The sequence below is a fragment of the Aethalodelphis obliquidens genome, unplaced genomic scaffold (assembly GCF_003676395.1).
Source record: "Aethalodelphis obliquidens isolate GAN/ISIS:26980383/991018 unplaced genomic scaffold, ASM367639v1 scaffold38, whole genome shotgun sequence".
In the NCBI taxonomy this organism is placed as follows: Eukaryota; Metazoa; Chordata; class Mammalia; order Artiodactyla; family Delphinidae; genus Aethalodelphis; species Aethalodelphis obliquidens.
The window spans coordinates 4,862,608-4,876,560 of record NW_020837982.1 but is presented as its reverse complement, the minus strand read 5'-3'; the positions used below and the strand labels follow the sequence as shown (position 1 = coordinate 4,876,560).

At 36.8% G+C, this 13,953-nt stretch overlaps 1 protein-coding gene across 1 annotated transcript in view; it reads right to left on the bottom strand.

Annotated features, from left to right (window-relative positions):
- EFCAB5 (EF-hand calcium binding domain 5) overlaps window positions 1–13,953 on the bottom strand; it is a 117,338-nt gene that overhangs the window by 67,570 nt on the left and 35,815 nt on the right. Inside the window, exons 5-8 of the mRNA XM_027130495.1 lie at window positions 11,706–12,273; window positions 4,166–4,322; window positions 1,722–1,770; window positions 274–341 (exon numbers count right to left, since the gene is read on the bottom strand). Coding sequence (XP_026986296.1) covers window positions 274–341; window positions 1,722–1,770; window positions 4,166–4,322; window positions 11,706–12,273 — 842 coding nt within the window. The remainder of the gene's footprint in view (window positions 1–273; window positions 342–1,721; window positions 1,771–4,165; window positions 4,323–11,705; window positions 12,274–13,953) is intronic.

Genomic DNA, 13,953 nt, shown 5'->3' with positions numbered 1-13,953 from the left:
ACAAGCTGGTTTTTCTTGGCCCTACCCGAAGGTGTCAGTGGAAGTTTTTCACACGCATCATGAGTACCACTGACTGAAAGAAGTTGCAACATGCCTTTGATTCTAAGATGTAACCTAACTTCAGAGGGGTTAAAATATTTTAAAGTGTACATCTTAGAATCGATAAAATAAGTTTTTATGCTTTCATTTAAGTTAATGTATGTGTGACATCCACCAAAAGACAACTGAAACTGGCAAAATAATTTGATTCAAATAATGAATAATGTAACTTACTTCTATAAATTCCATTTTGTTCAGTCTTGGTTCCATTGAGTCAGCAATATCCAATTGTTGGCAGCATGCTTTTAATTATGGAACAAAGGTTATTTGATAGTTTGGTTGTGATACATTCATATTTTATATTCATATCATAGTACTCCAAAAGAACATAAAATTCTTAATGTCCATCAATATTTATAATAGAGTAAATGATATATAGTTGGGTAACATTCCAATTACTACAAAATTATTATTTTTCCTGACTTCTATTTAACTAAGCAACTCAAACACTAAAGAACATGCCTACATTTTTAATGACCATGTCAAGATAAAGCAGAAATAAATAGGCTCATCAATAGTATAAAAGACTGCAAAAATATCTGTGTTGGTTTATGCTAGCATTTATGCTATAAGGTCCTAAAACACAACACTTCCACAAACTTTCCTTTTAAATACTTAATTTTGTCTTTAATATTTTAAAAATTAAATAAATATGAATATATTCTTTTGGTAAAAGATTCAAATAATACAAAAATATAAACAGCAAAACTTGAAATAAAGACTTTTTTAAACCTCTATTTGATATGACAATTACATGATCCTTATTGACCTTACTAGGACACATAAATTGTATGAAAGCTCATGATAAAAGAATTAATACACTGGTTTCCTCTCCTACTTCTAAGAATAACTCTTCCTGCCTATTATGGGCTGGTACATAAAAAGTTTATTTTTTTTTTTTTGTGGTACACGGGCCTCTCACTGTTGTGGCCTCTCCCATTGCGGAGCATAGGCTCCAGACGCGCAAGCTCAGCAGCCATGGCTCACGGGCCCAGCTGCTCCACGGCATGTGGGATCTTCCCGGACTGGGACACGAACCCGTGTCCCCTGCATCAGCAGGCAGACTCTCAACCACTGCGCCACCAGAGAAGCCCGAGGATTCTACATGTATATAAAAATCCATTCATTTTGCTCTTATTTCAAAATGCCAGATACAAAGAGTATGACTGATTGGATATAATTTTACTTTTCTTATGTCTAAATATTCATTATAAATAGGTACAAATGTCTGACTATTCCATATGTCTTTTAGCGAAGTTGTAACTAAGCATTTATATATTGAAATACAGCACAATTTAATTTTCTTATGTCTTTACTTGTATCTCTCCTTCATATCACAGTTATGACATTATATCTTTCTTTTAAAATTCTGTGTATGTAAGCAATATTTTCTAGGAATTTGATAGGATAATAAAGGGTTATTACAAAATAGTTGTAATAAAATGGGGCACTCGACTGAAAGAATTAAAAATCACTGATTGCATCTCTGCCTTTCTACATTCTCCAACTGAAAAGAGCAAAAGAGCTTGACTACATGACTCTTCATCTTTATTCAGCATCCCTCCACCCTCAAAAAAAAGGACAGAGAAAAATATAAACACTGCAGTAACAGGCAGGCTTACCAAGCTGGAAATCTGGATTTTGAAAAAATTCATGAAGGACATTCTGAATCTGCAAATCAAAGAAAAGAGACCATATACTACTTTTCAATTAGCATATATTAAGTATTTTAGACTAAAAGCCATCTGTAGTCTTTTAATTTAAGTCCTAGGTAATTCTTCTAACCCAGGGACAGAAATAGTAATAATTAACATTTAGTTTATAGCAGATTTCAAAGTATATAAAATGCTTTTGCATATATTTCCTCACTGATTTTCAACCTTTTTGTGTGAGAACTAGGATGCTGAGCAGATCCCATTTGCCCCCTCTAAGGAAATTTCTAACAACACTCAGACATTGGGCATGACGGAGCTAAGGCAAATTTGGCAACCAGTTTGGCAATCCAAAGAATCCTCTATAATTCTTCAGTCTTCAATGACTAAAAACAAAATTTCTGAGCTCTTCTTGGTCCATTTTTTATTTTTATTTATTATTTTTATTTTTATAATTTATTTTTGCCTGCATTGGGTCTTCATTGTGGCGCGCAGGCTTCTCATTGCGGTGGCTTCTCTTGTTGTGGAGCACGGGCTCTAGGTGCAAGAGCTTCAGTAGTTGTGGCACGTGGGCTCAGCAGTTGTGGCTCACAGGCTCTAGAGTGCAGGCTCAGTAGCTGTGGCGCACGGGCTTAGTTGCTCCACAGCATGTGGGATCTTCCTGAACCAGGGCTCAAACCCACGTCCCCTGCATTGGCAGGCAGATCCTTAACCACTGTGCCACCAGGGAAGTTCCTTGGTCCATTTTTTAAAAATAAGACTTTATTTTTCAGGGAAGTTTTAGGTTCACAGAAAAATTGACCAGAAAGTACAGAGAGTTTCCATAGACTCCCTGCCTCCGACCACCACATACATAGCTTTCCTCCACTACCAACATCCCCCATCACAATGGTATATTTGTTACCATCAATGAACCTACACTGGAAACTCATAACCCAAAGTCCATAGTTTACATTAGTGTTATACATTCTATGGGTTTTGAAAATTATATGATGACATGTATCCATTATTATGGTATTGTACAGAATTGCTTCACCACCCTAAAACTCCTCTGTGCTCTGCCTATTCATCCTTATTTCCCCTCCTCACTCCTGGAAACCAATGATCTTTTTACCGCCTCCATAATTTTACCTTTTCTGGAAAGTCATAGAGTTAGAATCATACAGTATATAGCCTTTTCAGATTGGCTTCTTTCACTTAGTAATATTCATTTAAGGTTCTTCCATGTCTTTTCATGGCTTGATAGCTCATTTCTTTTTAGCACAGAATAATATTTCACTATCTGGATGTACCACATTTATTTATTATTCACCCACTGAAGGACATCTTGGTTGCTTCCAAGTTTTGTCAATTATGCTGTAAACATCCATGTGTAGGCTTTTGTGTGGACATAAATTTTCAACTCCTTTGGGTAAATACAAAGGACCATCTACCATGGCTTGATTGTATGGTAAGAGTGTGTTTAGTTTTATAAGAGACTGCCAAACTGTATTCCAAAGTGACCACACCTTTTTTTATTTTACCAACAATGAATGAGAGTTTCTGTTGGTGCACATCTTTGCTAGCATTTGGTGTTGTCAATGTTCTGGATTTTGGCCATTCTGATAGGTGTGTAGTGGTATCTCACTGCTGTTCTAATTTGCATTTCCCTGATGACATATGTGGAACACATTTTCATATGCTTATTTGTCACCTGTATATCTTTGGTGAAGTGTCTGTTCAGGTCTTTTGCCCGTTCTAAAATCTGTTATTTGTTTTCCTATTGTTGATTTTAAGAGTTATTTGTATATTACTGTTCTTTATCAGGTATGTCTTTTGCAAATATTTTCTTCCAGTCTGTGGCTTGTCTTCCTTGGTCTATTTTTAGCAACTGGAAATATGCTTGGTATTGTATCTAACCAATAATTATTCTCACATCTATATACACCTAAGAGAACATATATAACTCTTAGAGTACAGTTATTTTTCAGAGCTAAAGACATGGTCTCTTAGGGAATTCCTTGGCGGTCTGGTGGTTAGGACTCTGTGCTCTCACTGCCGAGGGCCTGGGTTTGATCCCTGGTCAGGGGACTAAAATCCCACAAGCCGTGTGGCACGGCCTCCCCCCCAAAAAAGGATATGGTCTTTTAGTCCACAGAAGTAATTAGTCACACACATACAAAAAACAAACGAAAGCCATGTCTGTCTGTAAGGAAGAGTTTGTGAAATTCAGCCAGAGTCAATATTTTGGAAATCTACCTAGAATTTTCTTTTTAATGTTCAAGAGAAAATTGAAGAAATTGACTTTCATGGGCTAGACTTACATTAGCAGGACCAAAAATTTAGAGGGAGGTTTCTAGCACTCTGCTCAGTATCTAGCAATCACCCTCTTATCACCCATTCCACCTACCCTTCACAGATACCCTCTTCCTTACCACTATCATAGGAATCATTCCTTTGGGGTCTAGAATCCACTCATTGAACTGTTCCTGCAGAGCCTGTTTCCATGTGTTGGCCACCTTGGCTTTGACTTTGTTCATGCATTCTATTTGTTCTCGTTTCTGTTTAATATTCTCCTTCATCCTGGATACTCTGAAGGATGTAGAAACAGAAGAAATGTCAAGTTGAGACCACTGGATTTGACTCAGATTGTTCAAACGGCAGAATACAGGAGTTCAGAGCCTCATTTAAACTTTGGATCTGTCTTTTTCCGTGAAATTTTCCTTCATTCAAGCCTGTAGGGATCCCTCCTTCCCCCAGCACATACTGAATTTGGCATTAATGATAAGCTGCCTTCTACTATTATTTGACTTTTTATAGAGGTAGGCCTTATTTTACTCAACTAAATACTGTACTTAAGAAGCACTAAGAATAGCTCTAGAACCTGCCACATATAAAAGCAAGGTTGAACGCACTAAAGCCTCAAGGTGGTGGGCCTCTTTTTTCCCTGGACACGTAAATCATCTTGGAAGGACTCTAATTCCAAGTCTAGGGTGGGAGCCTGGAAACTGCATTTATGAAAAGCATCTCAGGTAATTCTGATGCCTTGGACCAAACTTCTGATTTCTGTCTAGGAAAATTTATTGTCAATTTCTTTTATCCGGCCGGAGTCAAATACTTTTGACAGCCTCTGAGCATAATAGCTAACTTAGACAGAGTTGCATCACCCAGGTTGAAAATGGGGGAAGAATGTGATTTTAGTCATTCCTATGTTTATCATCCCTACTAGGACTTCAAAACCCCAAAACTGGTTTGATTGAAACACCAAAATGGTTCAGAATAATAAAAATAGCTGCTGGTTTCAAATACAATTTTCAAGTAATGTTTGAGTCAGGTCTTCATCTTTCAAAGAAGAGAGACTAGGGCAATCTGACAGATTTGGAAATGCAAAAGAATTCTCAGTAAGAACTGGTAAACTGGAGAACTCCAATAATCCAAAAGAAACAACTAAAATCTAAATCATTACTTTATGCCCATATAAGGCCTTCAAAATTCTCTAAGAAAAGAAGCCTTCAAAAATAAACTTTGAAGTTTGAAAATAAAAATAGGCAAGTTGTTAAATAGTGCAGAAGGGCTTGTTTCTGAACTGCTGGAAGATTAATTAGCATTTTAAAGGATGTGCTAAGTTCCTCTAATGCGACTACTAACTAGCCAAACCGCCATCACTTATCTCAGAACCCCCAGTCTATTCTTGGCTCGCTCTTCTTCTGCTCTTCCCCTACTCTTTCTCCCCCTGCTGCTTTATCTCTCTCCCTCTCTCCCTCTCTCTCTATCCTCCTCTCCCCTTTCCCCTGTCTCTATACAGCACTCTCCTCAACTTCTGTCTTTTCTGCATGATTTTCTGTTCTGTGTCTGCGTCCTTCTTCTAGCTTTTTCTCATTATTCACTCATTCACACTCACTCACTAAGTCAGTTACTTATTTACTCGTTACACAAACATTTATCAAGCACCTACTATAGATTCTGCCATTATAAAGCTTAGGGTCCACTGCAGAACAGATAAGTAAGTGATATTGTGTAATAAGTACTCGGTGTCTCCAGATTCTCATGTGTATTAATCAACATAGATTAACAAAATTGAGTTTCTGTCCTATTTCCATCTGCCTGAAAAGCCTTCCTCCCTCTCTTTGTTTCACTCGATCCTCCACGTCCTTTAGGTCTCAGTTCAGACATCATTTCCTCCCTCTTATTAATGCCCACATTTAGAAACAAAACTTAGTTTTGTGCTTCAGGGCTACTGCACATGAGACTCCAAATGTAATCCAGATGGATTTTTAATTTACTAGGTAACTCATTCAGGGACTGAATAAAATTTCTCTTTAGTGGTCTGCATTATCTCAAGAGGATATCTAAATTAATCAACAGAATTCCATAGCATCCAAAACTCATAACTTTGGGTAGCCATAATCTGTAAGCAGATTCTAAGTATAAATCCACATTTAAGGAGACCTGAAAGAAAAAAACCTGCAGTGTGGTAAAATGCAAAAATTATCACAGATTCTTCCCATTCCTGTATGCATGTCTGTCTGTATGCAGTGTAACTTTGCAGCTTTTCCCATTATGAGCTGGAGTCTATTTCTGCATCTCTTGTGTCTGTCTGTGGCCATGTGACTTGCTTTAGCCGATGGGTCATTAGCAAACATGATGGAAGCAGAAAGTTGAAAAGTGCTATAAATTATATCACAATAAAACTGGAAGAAAAAGTACTTAAACATTGGGGTTTGCTCTCTTGTATTGAACTTAAGAGCACTTCTACCACCACCTTGGAAATAAGCCTTGGCTAGCCTGCTGGATGATGATCCAGTTACCTCCATTGCTTTTACCAACAGTCAGCCAACTAATAGACAAATGACTAAGACTATCATTGCCATTTTACCGCAATGTATGAGTGAGTCCAACTGATACCATGTGGATCAGAGATGAGCCATGAGCCCAGTCCAAAATCATGAGCAAATAAATGATTGTTTATTTAAGCCACTGAGTTTTGAGGTATTTTGTTATGCAGCAAAAGCTAACTAACGAAACAGTTTTGCCATCTTAACAACTGTTTTGAGCTTTTTAAAAGAAAAGTACAGTATAAATCTAACAGATTAAAGAAGTAAAAATGCTTCCTTACCCTAATTGTGACAATCCAAATCCTATCCATCCATTCAAGCTGTGTATGGAAAATCTTCCACTCAGAGTATTTGCCTAGATTATATCAAAACTGAATGTTGTATTTCATAAAAACTGGTTCTAACCAGCTTAAGTGCATAATTGACCATGAACTTTGAGTGACCCCAGTACACCAGACCATTACTAGACCTAAGGGAGGACTCTTTCTCAACTGCTAAACAATAGAACTTGTTTTAATCAATCATGTACAAACCTATGGACTCACTCTGTCCTATATACAGTGTGATCGTCTTCAGTTGTTATAACCACTATAAAGCTCCCTTCCTAACACTTAAAAACACCAGAATTTTCCCCTTCAGCAAACTAGTCAGTGAATTCTTCACTGGTGTAGATTCCTTTGCCTGGCAAGTTAATAAACTCAGCTTTTGTTTGTTTGTTTGTTTTTAAGCTCTGATGGTCTTAGTTTCACAGAGCTAAATTGGACTTCTTGACATTCTTGGAGCATGTCCACATTATTCCTGTGATGAGTATTCCTATAAAAATACATATATGATATGTGTCTACTTAGTTATTGTACTTAACACATTTTCTTCTGTTTATTCAATATACAGCTTATTATGAAATGAAGTTCCTGACATAAGGTTCAATGACTTAAGAAAAATCTAAGTTACTGGTTAATCAATGATATTTGAACAGCTAAATAATTAGGCCTATTTGGAATTTTATAAAATGATGAAGAACATTTATTATAGCCTCCCACTTAAGTACAGATGATTAATCATAGAGATTTCGAAATTAAATACTCAATTACTCCAAATTAAGACATATCTCAAAATAATCTTATGTACCAAAAAAAATGAAGAAAACTTTCATCATTCTAAGCCAGATTAGAATATGTCAGTTAATTCATTTAACAAATATTTATTGAGCATTACTTACACAACACAGTGTTAGATGCTGGGGATTCAATTGTGAATATGATAGATGTAGTTCCTGCTCACATTACAGCAGGAGAAACAACCATTACAATTTTGATAAGTGCGATGAAGAAGAAACACAGGATGCAATGAGAGAGCCTATAAGGGAAGACCCCAACCCAAATTCATGACGAAGTGGTATTTAAGCTGAACTCTGAAGGACTGGGAGGATAAGATAAAGAGGAAGGGAAAGAAGTAACAACATGTGAAAAGATCCTGAAGTGGAAAGAAGCACAGTATGTTTGAAGAACTGAAAGAAATCCTATATGCCTGGGGTATAGAGTGTGAGAATGAGAGAGGTGGGAGCCCGGGCTAGAAAGAAAGTCAGAGACCAGGTCATACAAGAAAGTTTGTATAGGCCTAGTTAAGGATTTTGGTTTTTATCCTAAGAATAAAGGGATACCATTGAAAGATTTCACACTGGAGAAAAATATGAAAACGTTAAACTTTAAAAAAATCACTTCAGTTACAGGTAAATGATAGAGTGGAAGAGGGCAAAATGGATGTAAACATAACAATTAGGAGACTATTGCAATATTGCAGGTGACAGATGATGGTAGCTTAGACTAGGGTGACAGCAGTGGGGAGGGTCAGAAATGAATAGATTTGAAAGAAGGAGGTAAAATCAGCAGGACTTAATGATTGACTGGAAGTGATCAATGAGGAAGTAGAAAGTGTCAAGGTTGATCCCTCTGGTTTTGGCTTAAAAATCTGGATGGATGATCAATTAAGACAATGACTTGTTGAAACTGAGATGCTCGTGAAACATCCAAGTGCACATACTGAATAGATAGTTACATGTGTTGTAATGAGGGCACTCAGGGATGGATTATGGAGTGATAGGAGAACTATGCCTTAAGGAACCTTAATATTTGAAGATCAGGTAGCAAAGAATGAACCAGCAAACGATACTGAGAAGGATTAAACAGAGGTAGAGGGAAAACTAGTAAAGAATGATATCATGGAAGGAAGGGAAACAGCATTTCAAGGAGGAAATGGCCAACACAATTGAACACTGCTAAGAGGTCAAGTAAGATGAGGACTGCAAACTTTCCACTGGGCCTAGAAGCAGAGAGAATGTTGTCATATTGGTAAGTGACATTTATTGAAGAGAGCCTGGAAAAAAGACCAGATGGAACAGGTTGATAAAAGTGTAGGAAGTAGGGAGAGTGCTATTTGGACAACTATTTTGATAAATTTAGCTATGTTTTAGTCATATTTCCTCAGCTAGAGTGTATAAGCTCCTCATGACAAGAACCAAATTTTGTATTTCTTTTTTGTATAAGGTATGGCTCAACATTAAGCACTGAATAATTATGCCATAAATACTGATTGACTGTGAAGACTCCTCAATAAATTTAAGTTATTAATTCATTCATCTAACAAATATTTATTGAGGCCCAACTCATGCCAAATACTTCGCTCAGTGTTGGAAATATAGATATGATAGAAGATGGCATGCAATATAGTGTGCAATATGATAGAAAATAGTGTGCAATAGTGTACTTCTCTGCAACAGTGTAAAATTCTAACACTAATAATCTTTCTCTACACTTCCTTTTTAATGTTTAACTTTTAAAAAAATATATCATACAGTAAAATTAACCTTTTTTGGTGCATAGTTGTATAAATTTCAACACGTATAAATATGTGTAACCATCACCATAATCAAGCTATCAAAAGTTTGTAATTTTACTTTTTTTTTTTTTTCCGGTATGCGGGCCTCTCACTGTTGCGACCTCTCCCATTGCGGAGCACAGGCTCCGGACGTGTAGGCTCAGCAGCCATGGCTCACGGGCCCAGCCGCTCCGCGACATGTGGGATCTTCCCGGACCAGGGCACAAACCCGTGTCCCCTGCATCGGCAGGTGGACTCTCAACCACTGCGCCACCAGGGAAGCCCTGTAATCTTACTTTAAGTGCAAATATTTTTCATTATCAATTCACAATAAGGCAGTAGTGACATAGAATATGCATTCTCAAGAATTGGAGGGATCAAGAATCAGAGGGAAAAGATGCTAAAAGAAAAGAAAATATGAAGAAAAACAAAATGACACAAACCTACCCTCCTTATCAGTTTTGCAAATTTACATGTAAGAATTATAGTCCACTTCAATTCTATACCTGTCTTTCAGGAACCCTGAGGGAAAGCAATGAAAGTATATTGCTATGTAAAATTACAAATGGCAGTGATATTTTATTTTTTAGATAAGTGGCTACCACTATATAAATTGTTCCGAATCAGTAAGAAGTGTCTTCTCTATCTATCGTACTTAGACACCAAACAAAGATGAATCCATTTTTGTCCAGCGAAGTAGGCAGATGAAAAATTTTCAGATCAGGTTGAGTCAAACAGACACTTTAACATTATCACCAGAAGATAAAGTCTTGACAAACCAAACAAAAATATTATGTGTCCTTTTTCTTGAGCATAAGTAAGGAAAACTCATTCCTAAAATGAACGGACTTCTCCAAAGCTCTCTAATGGATTGAGAACACCACAAACAGTGATATAGTTCAGAGAATTTAAAAGCAGGACTGTTTTTGCTAAGATTGCTGGGTATCCAAGCTTTAAGTCAATAGACATTGTGCTGCTGTAAAGCATCCCTAGGATTTCTGAATATTCTATAAATGCCTGAAACTGTCTTGTGTTGACATATGGATCTTGGATTTTTGCCAGAGGAAGATGAAACCCTAATTCTGATAATCTCAGCAAAGAAAGCATCTTTAAATACTTTAACTCTTTCATGATATTCCTAACAACTTTAAGACAACATTGACTGATACAGAATAAGATGAGCAAATGGAAAGACAAGCATTCTCATATAGAAACACTTGTCATTATTAAAGATGTTGATTTTCCCTAAGATAATGAATAAATTTAATCTTATTTCAATAAAAATTCCTATAACGTTTCTTTTGGTGTTCTCTCTCCCCCACTCTTCTTTTTCTCAGGTAGATGAACGAATCCTAAAGTTCATATTGAAAAGTAAACACACAAGAATAGACAGTAGTGATTAGAAAAGAACAAATATAGACTATTCAGTAACTGTTATTGGGCTCACTATGTAGCCATTTGGAAAAGAAAAAGTTGGATACATATTTTAAATCTTACACTAGGATAAATTCTAAATGGATCAATATTTTAAATTAAAATTAAAATAATTCCAGAAGAAAACATGGGACAATTCTTTTAACATCTTGAAATGAAATGTAACAATGACTCAAAGCCCAGAAGCCATAAAATAAAAGTAAATAAATTTGACCACATAGAAATAAAAAATCCTATACATGACACAAGATAAATGACAGGTGAAAAACAGGAAAATATTTGTAACTCATTCACATGCTTTGGATAAAAGGAAGAAAATTAAGAATGTATATTTGCATTTGCTTATGTATGCACTAAGAAACTCTGGAAGGATCCATTGAAAACTAAGAACAGTAGCTATTTATAGCAGAGGTGGAGCACTGCGTGGATGGAGGAAAGGAATGGGAGAGAAAGTTTTTAACATATAACACTTTATACGTTTCAGCTTTTGAACCAGGCGAACATATTACCTATCTGAAAAGTTAAATTTTAAAAAGTCCTTCCTCTCATATAGCTTACTTTCCAATGCAAGAAGACAAATAATAAACAAATAAATATACACTTGGGATCCTAGTGAGATAACTAAATTCATCAGTACAAGGAACTTACTTAATATACCTCGTTAGTCTTCACAGTGCCTCATAAATAGTGAAGCACATAGTAGTAGCTCAATAAATACTTTTTGAAGAACTATAAAGTTACTTTAAGTCCTATTTGTATGATTATGTTATTGTTCTACTTGCTTTTCAACATAAGGAGCTAGATCATCAACTGAAAATACAACAAACTGTACCTGTTGTAAGTAGTGCTTGGAACGTTTATCTTCAGGTCTTCTGCAATATTTCTCATCACCCTCTGATAACCAGACATTCCTGAGTCTTTGATGTAATTAGGGTTGTTTCTCATTAAGTATTCCCCCAAATGGTTAATTGGATTAAACTTGGTTGGAATATCAACTTCTGCCAAAAGCTTTTTCTTTTCCACTTGCATTAACATTTTTTCCATTCCAGGAACTAAGGTGGGTAGAAGTTTGTCGAGTAAATACGCACGAGTGTTCAGTGTCATATTTTCAGTATTAAACCACTCTTTGGCCAAATTATCCGTGGGGAGTTTTTCTTCAGCCTTTTTTTCTAGTTCCTTCTTCAGATTTTCCTTATCTATGATTTTCTGCTGCATTGCCTGGGCTCTTGCCTGCACTCTTTCAAAAAGATTTTTCTTCCATGACTGTTCTAGCTTTGAATTTTGTGCAGTTTGATCTAAATTGAAAATCACTTCTGCAGGTTTTCTAAATACAGTATTCTTTGAGATTCTAGAGTCCTCTAGTGAACAAGTAGAGATTTTTGGCTGCTCCAGGTTTAATTCTGAGGGGACAAAAATTGAAATGTAAGAAATATTAGAAGTAGATTTTAATCTATGTTACTTTAGAATATTATTAGAAAATTATTTTACATCCATTTACATGGTATATTCGAACACAGCTAAAAGTAACAGAAAATTAGACAGCAGTGACTTTAACCATAAGGACATTTACTGTTTTCTTAATCAGAAGCCATTCAACAGCTCAGTGTTTTTATTATGTACCTAGCATGTTTCTATTGTTCTTTATTCATTTTTTGTGCTTGTATCTCAGGATCACAAGATAGCTATTGCAGCTCCAGGCATCACTTCTTTTTTTTTTTTTTTTTTTGGTACTCGGGCCTCTCACTGTTGTGGCTACTCCCGTTGCGGAGCACAGGCTCCGGATGTGCAGGCTCAGCGGCCATGGCTCACGGGCCCAGCCGCTCTGCGGCATGTGGGATCTTCCCGGACCGGGGCACGCATCGGCAGGCGGACTCTCAACCACTGCACCACCAGGGAAGCCCAGGCATCACTTCTTTACAGGAGAAAAGGATTGAGATCGAAGGGGCTTTCTCCTCTTGAGGTTCTGTTATATTATTCAAGAAGAGAAGATCCCAGACTCCTCACTCTAAGACTTTCCTTTACATTTCATTGGCCCTAATTAGGTTACATGCCCACCCTAGGCCAATAGCTGGTAAAGATAAAAGGGTTATTGAGAATAGTTTTGATCAATCGTAATTTATTCCTTGGTCAGGGTTTAGACCAAATTTGGTCAGGGTTTAGACCAAATTCTCTGATATCAAGTGATTTCCATCTGCTACAAAACTGAAGTTCCATTGGCAGACAAAAGGTGGGAAAATGTCTGCTGAGTAGGCAGTGAAGAGAGACTACCAGACATGTACGTGTATTGGGTTGGCCAAAAAGTTTGTTCGGGGTTTTCCATAAGGTGTTACAGAAGAACCCAAATGAACCTTTTGGCCAACCCAATAAATATATTTCTTCCCACTCTCATATTTCCAACTTCTTTCATGTTGGAGATTTTAGACCAAGACAGTGAACTGAGGTCAGGACCTACATGCCCTCCCTACCAAAATCTCTAGAAATGATAGAAAAGGGTGTGTGTGTGTTTGTGTGTGTGTGTGTGTGTTTTAATATGAACATAAGAATGCTAACAACCAGTAGAAATTAACACAACATTGTAAGGCAACTATACTCCAGTAAAAATTAATTTTAAAAAAAGGACTTTTCTGGTGGGCAAAGACTCCAGTGGGTAAGACTCCACACTCCCAATGCAAGGGGCCTGGGTTTGATTCCTGGTTGGGGAACTAGATCCCACATGCATGCCACAACTAAGAGTCCTCATGTCACAACGAAGATCCTTGCATGCCACAACTAAGGTGGCACAGCCAAAAAAAAAAAAAAAGAATGCTAACAATCAATTATGAAGAGGGCCTTCAGAAACTTTGAGGGTCTCTGAAAAATATAAGGTAGATGGGATTAGATTGATTAAAGAAACTATAAGACTAAAAAGATCCAGAAGATGACTGTGAAATTTGGGAGCAGCTCTGGGCCACCTTAAGTTTAAAGGGTGTAGATACGGATAGCAGGGGAATGACTGACCTTTTTGTCTATCTTCATCCCCATTTGAGCTAATCATCGGGCACCAGAGGCATTCACCCTTGAAATGGGACAAGGGGATTCGG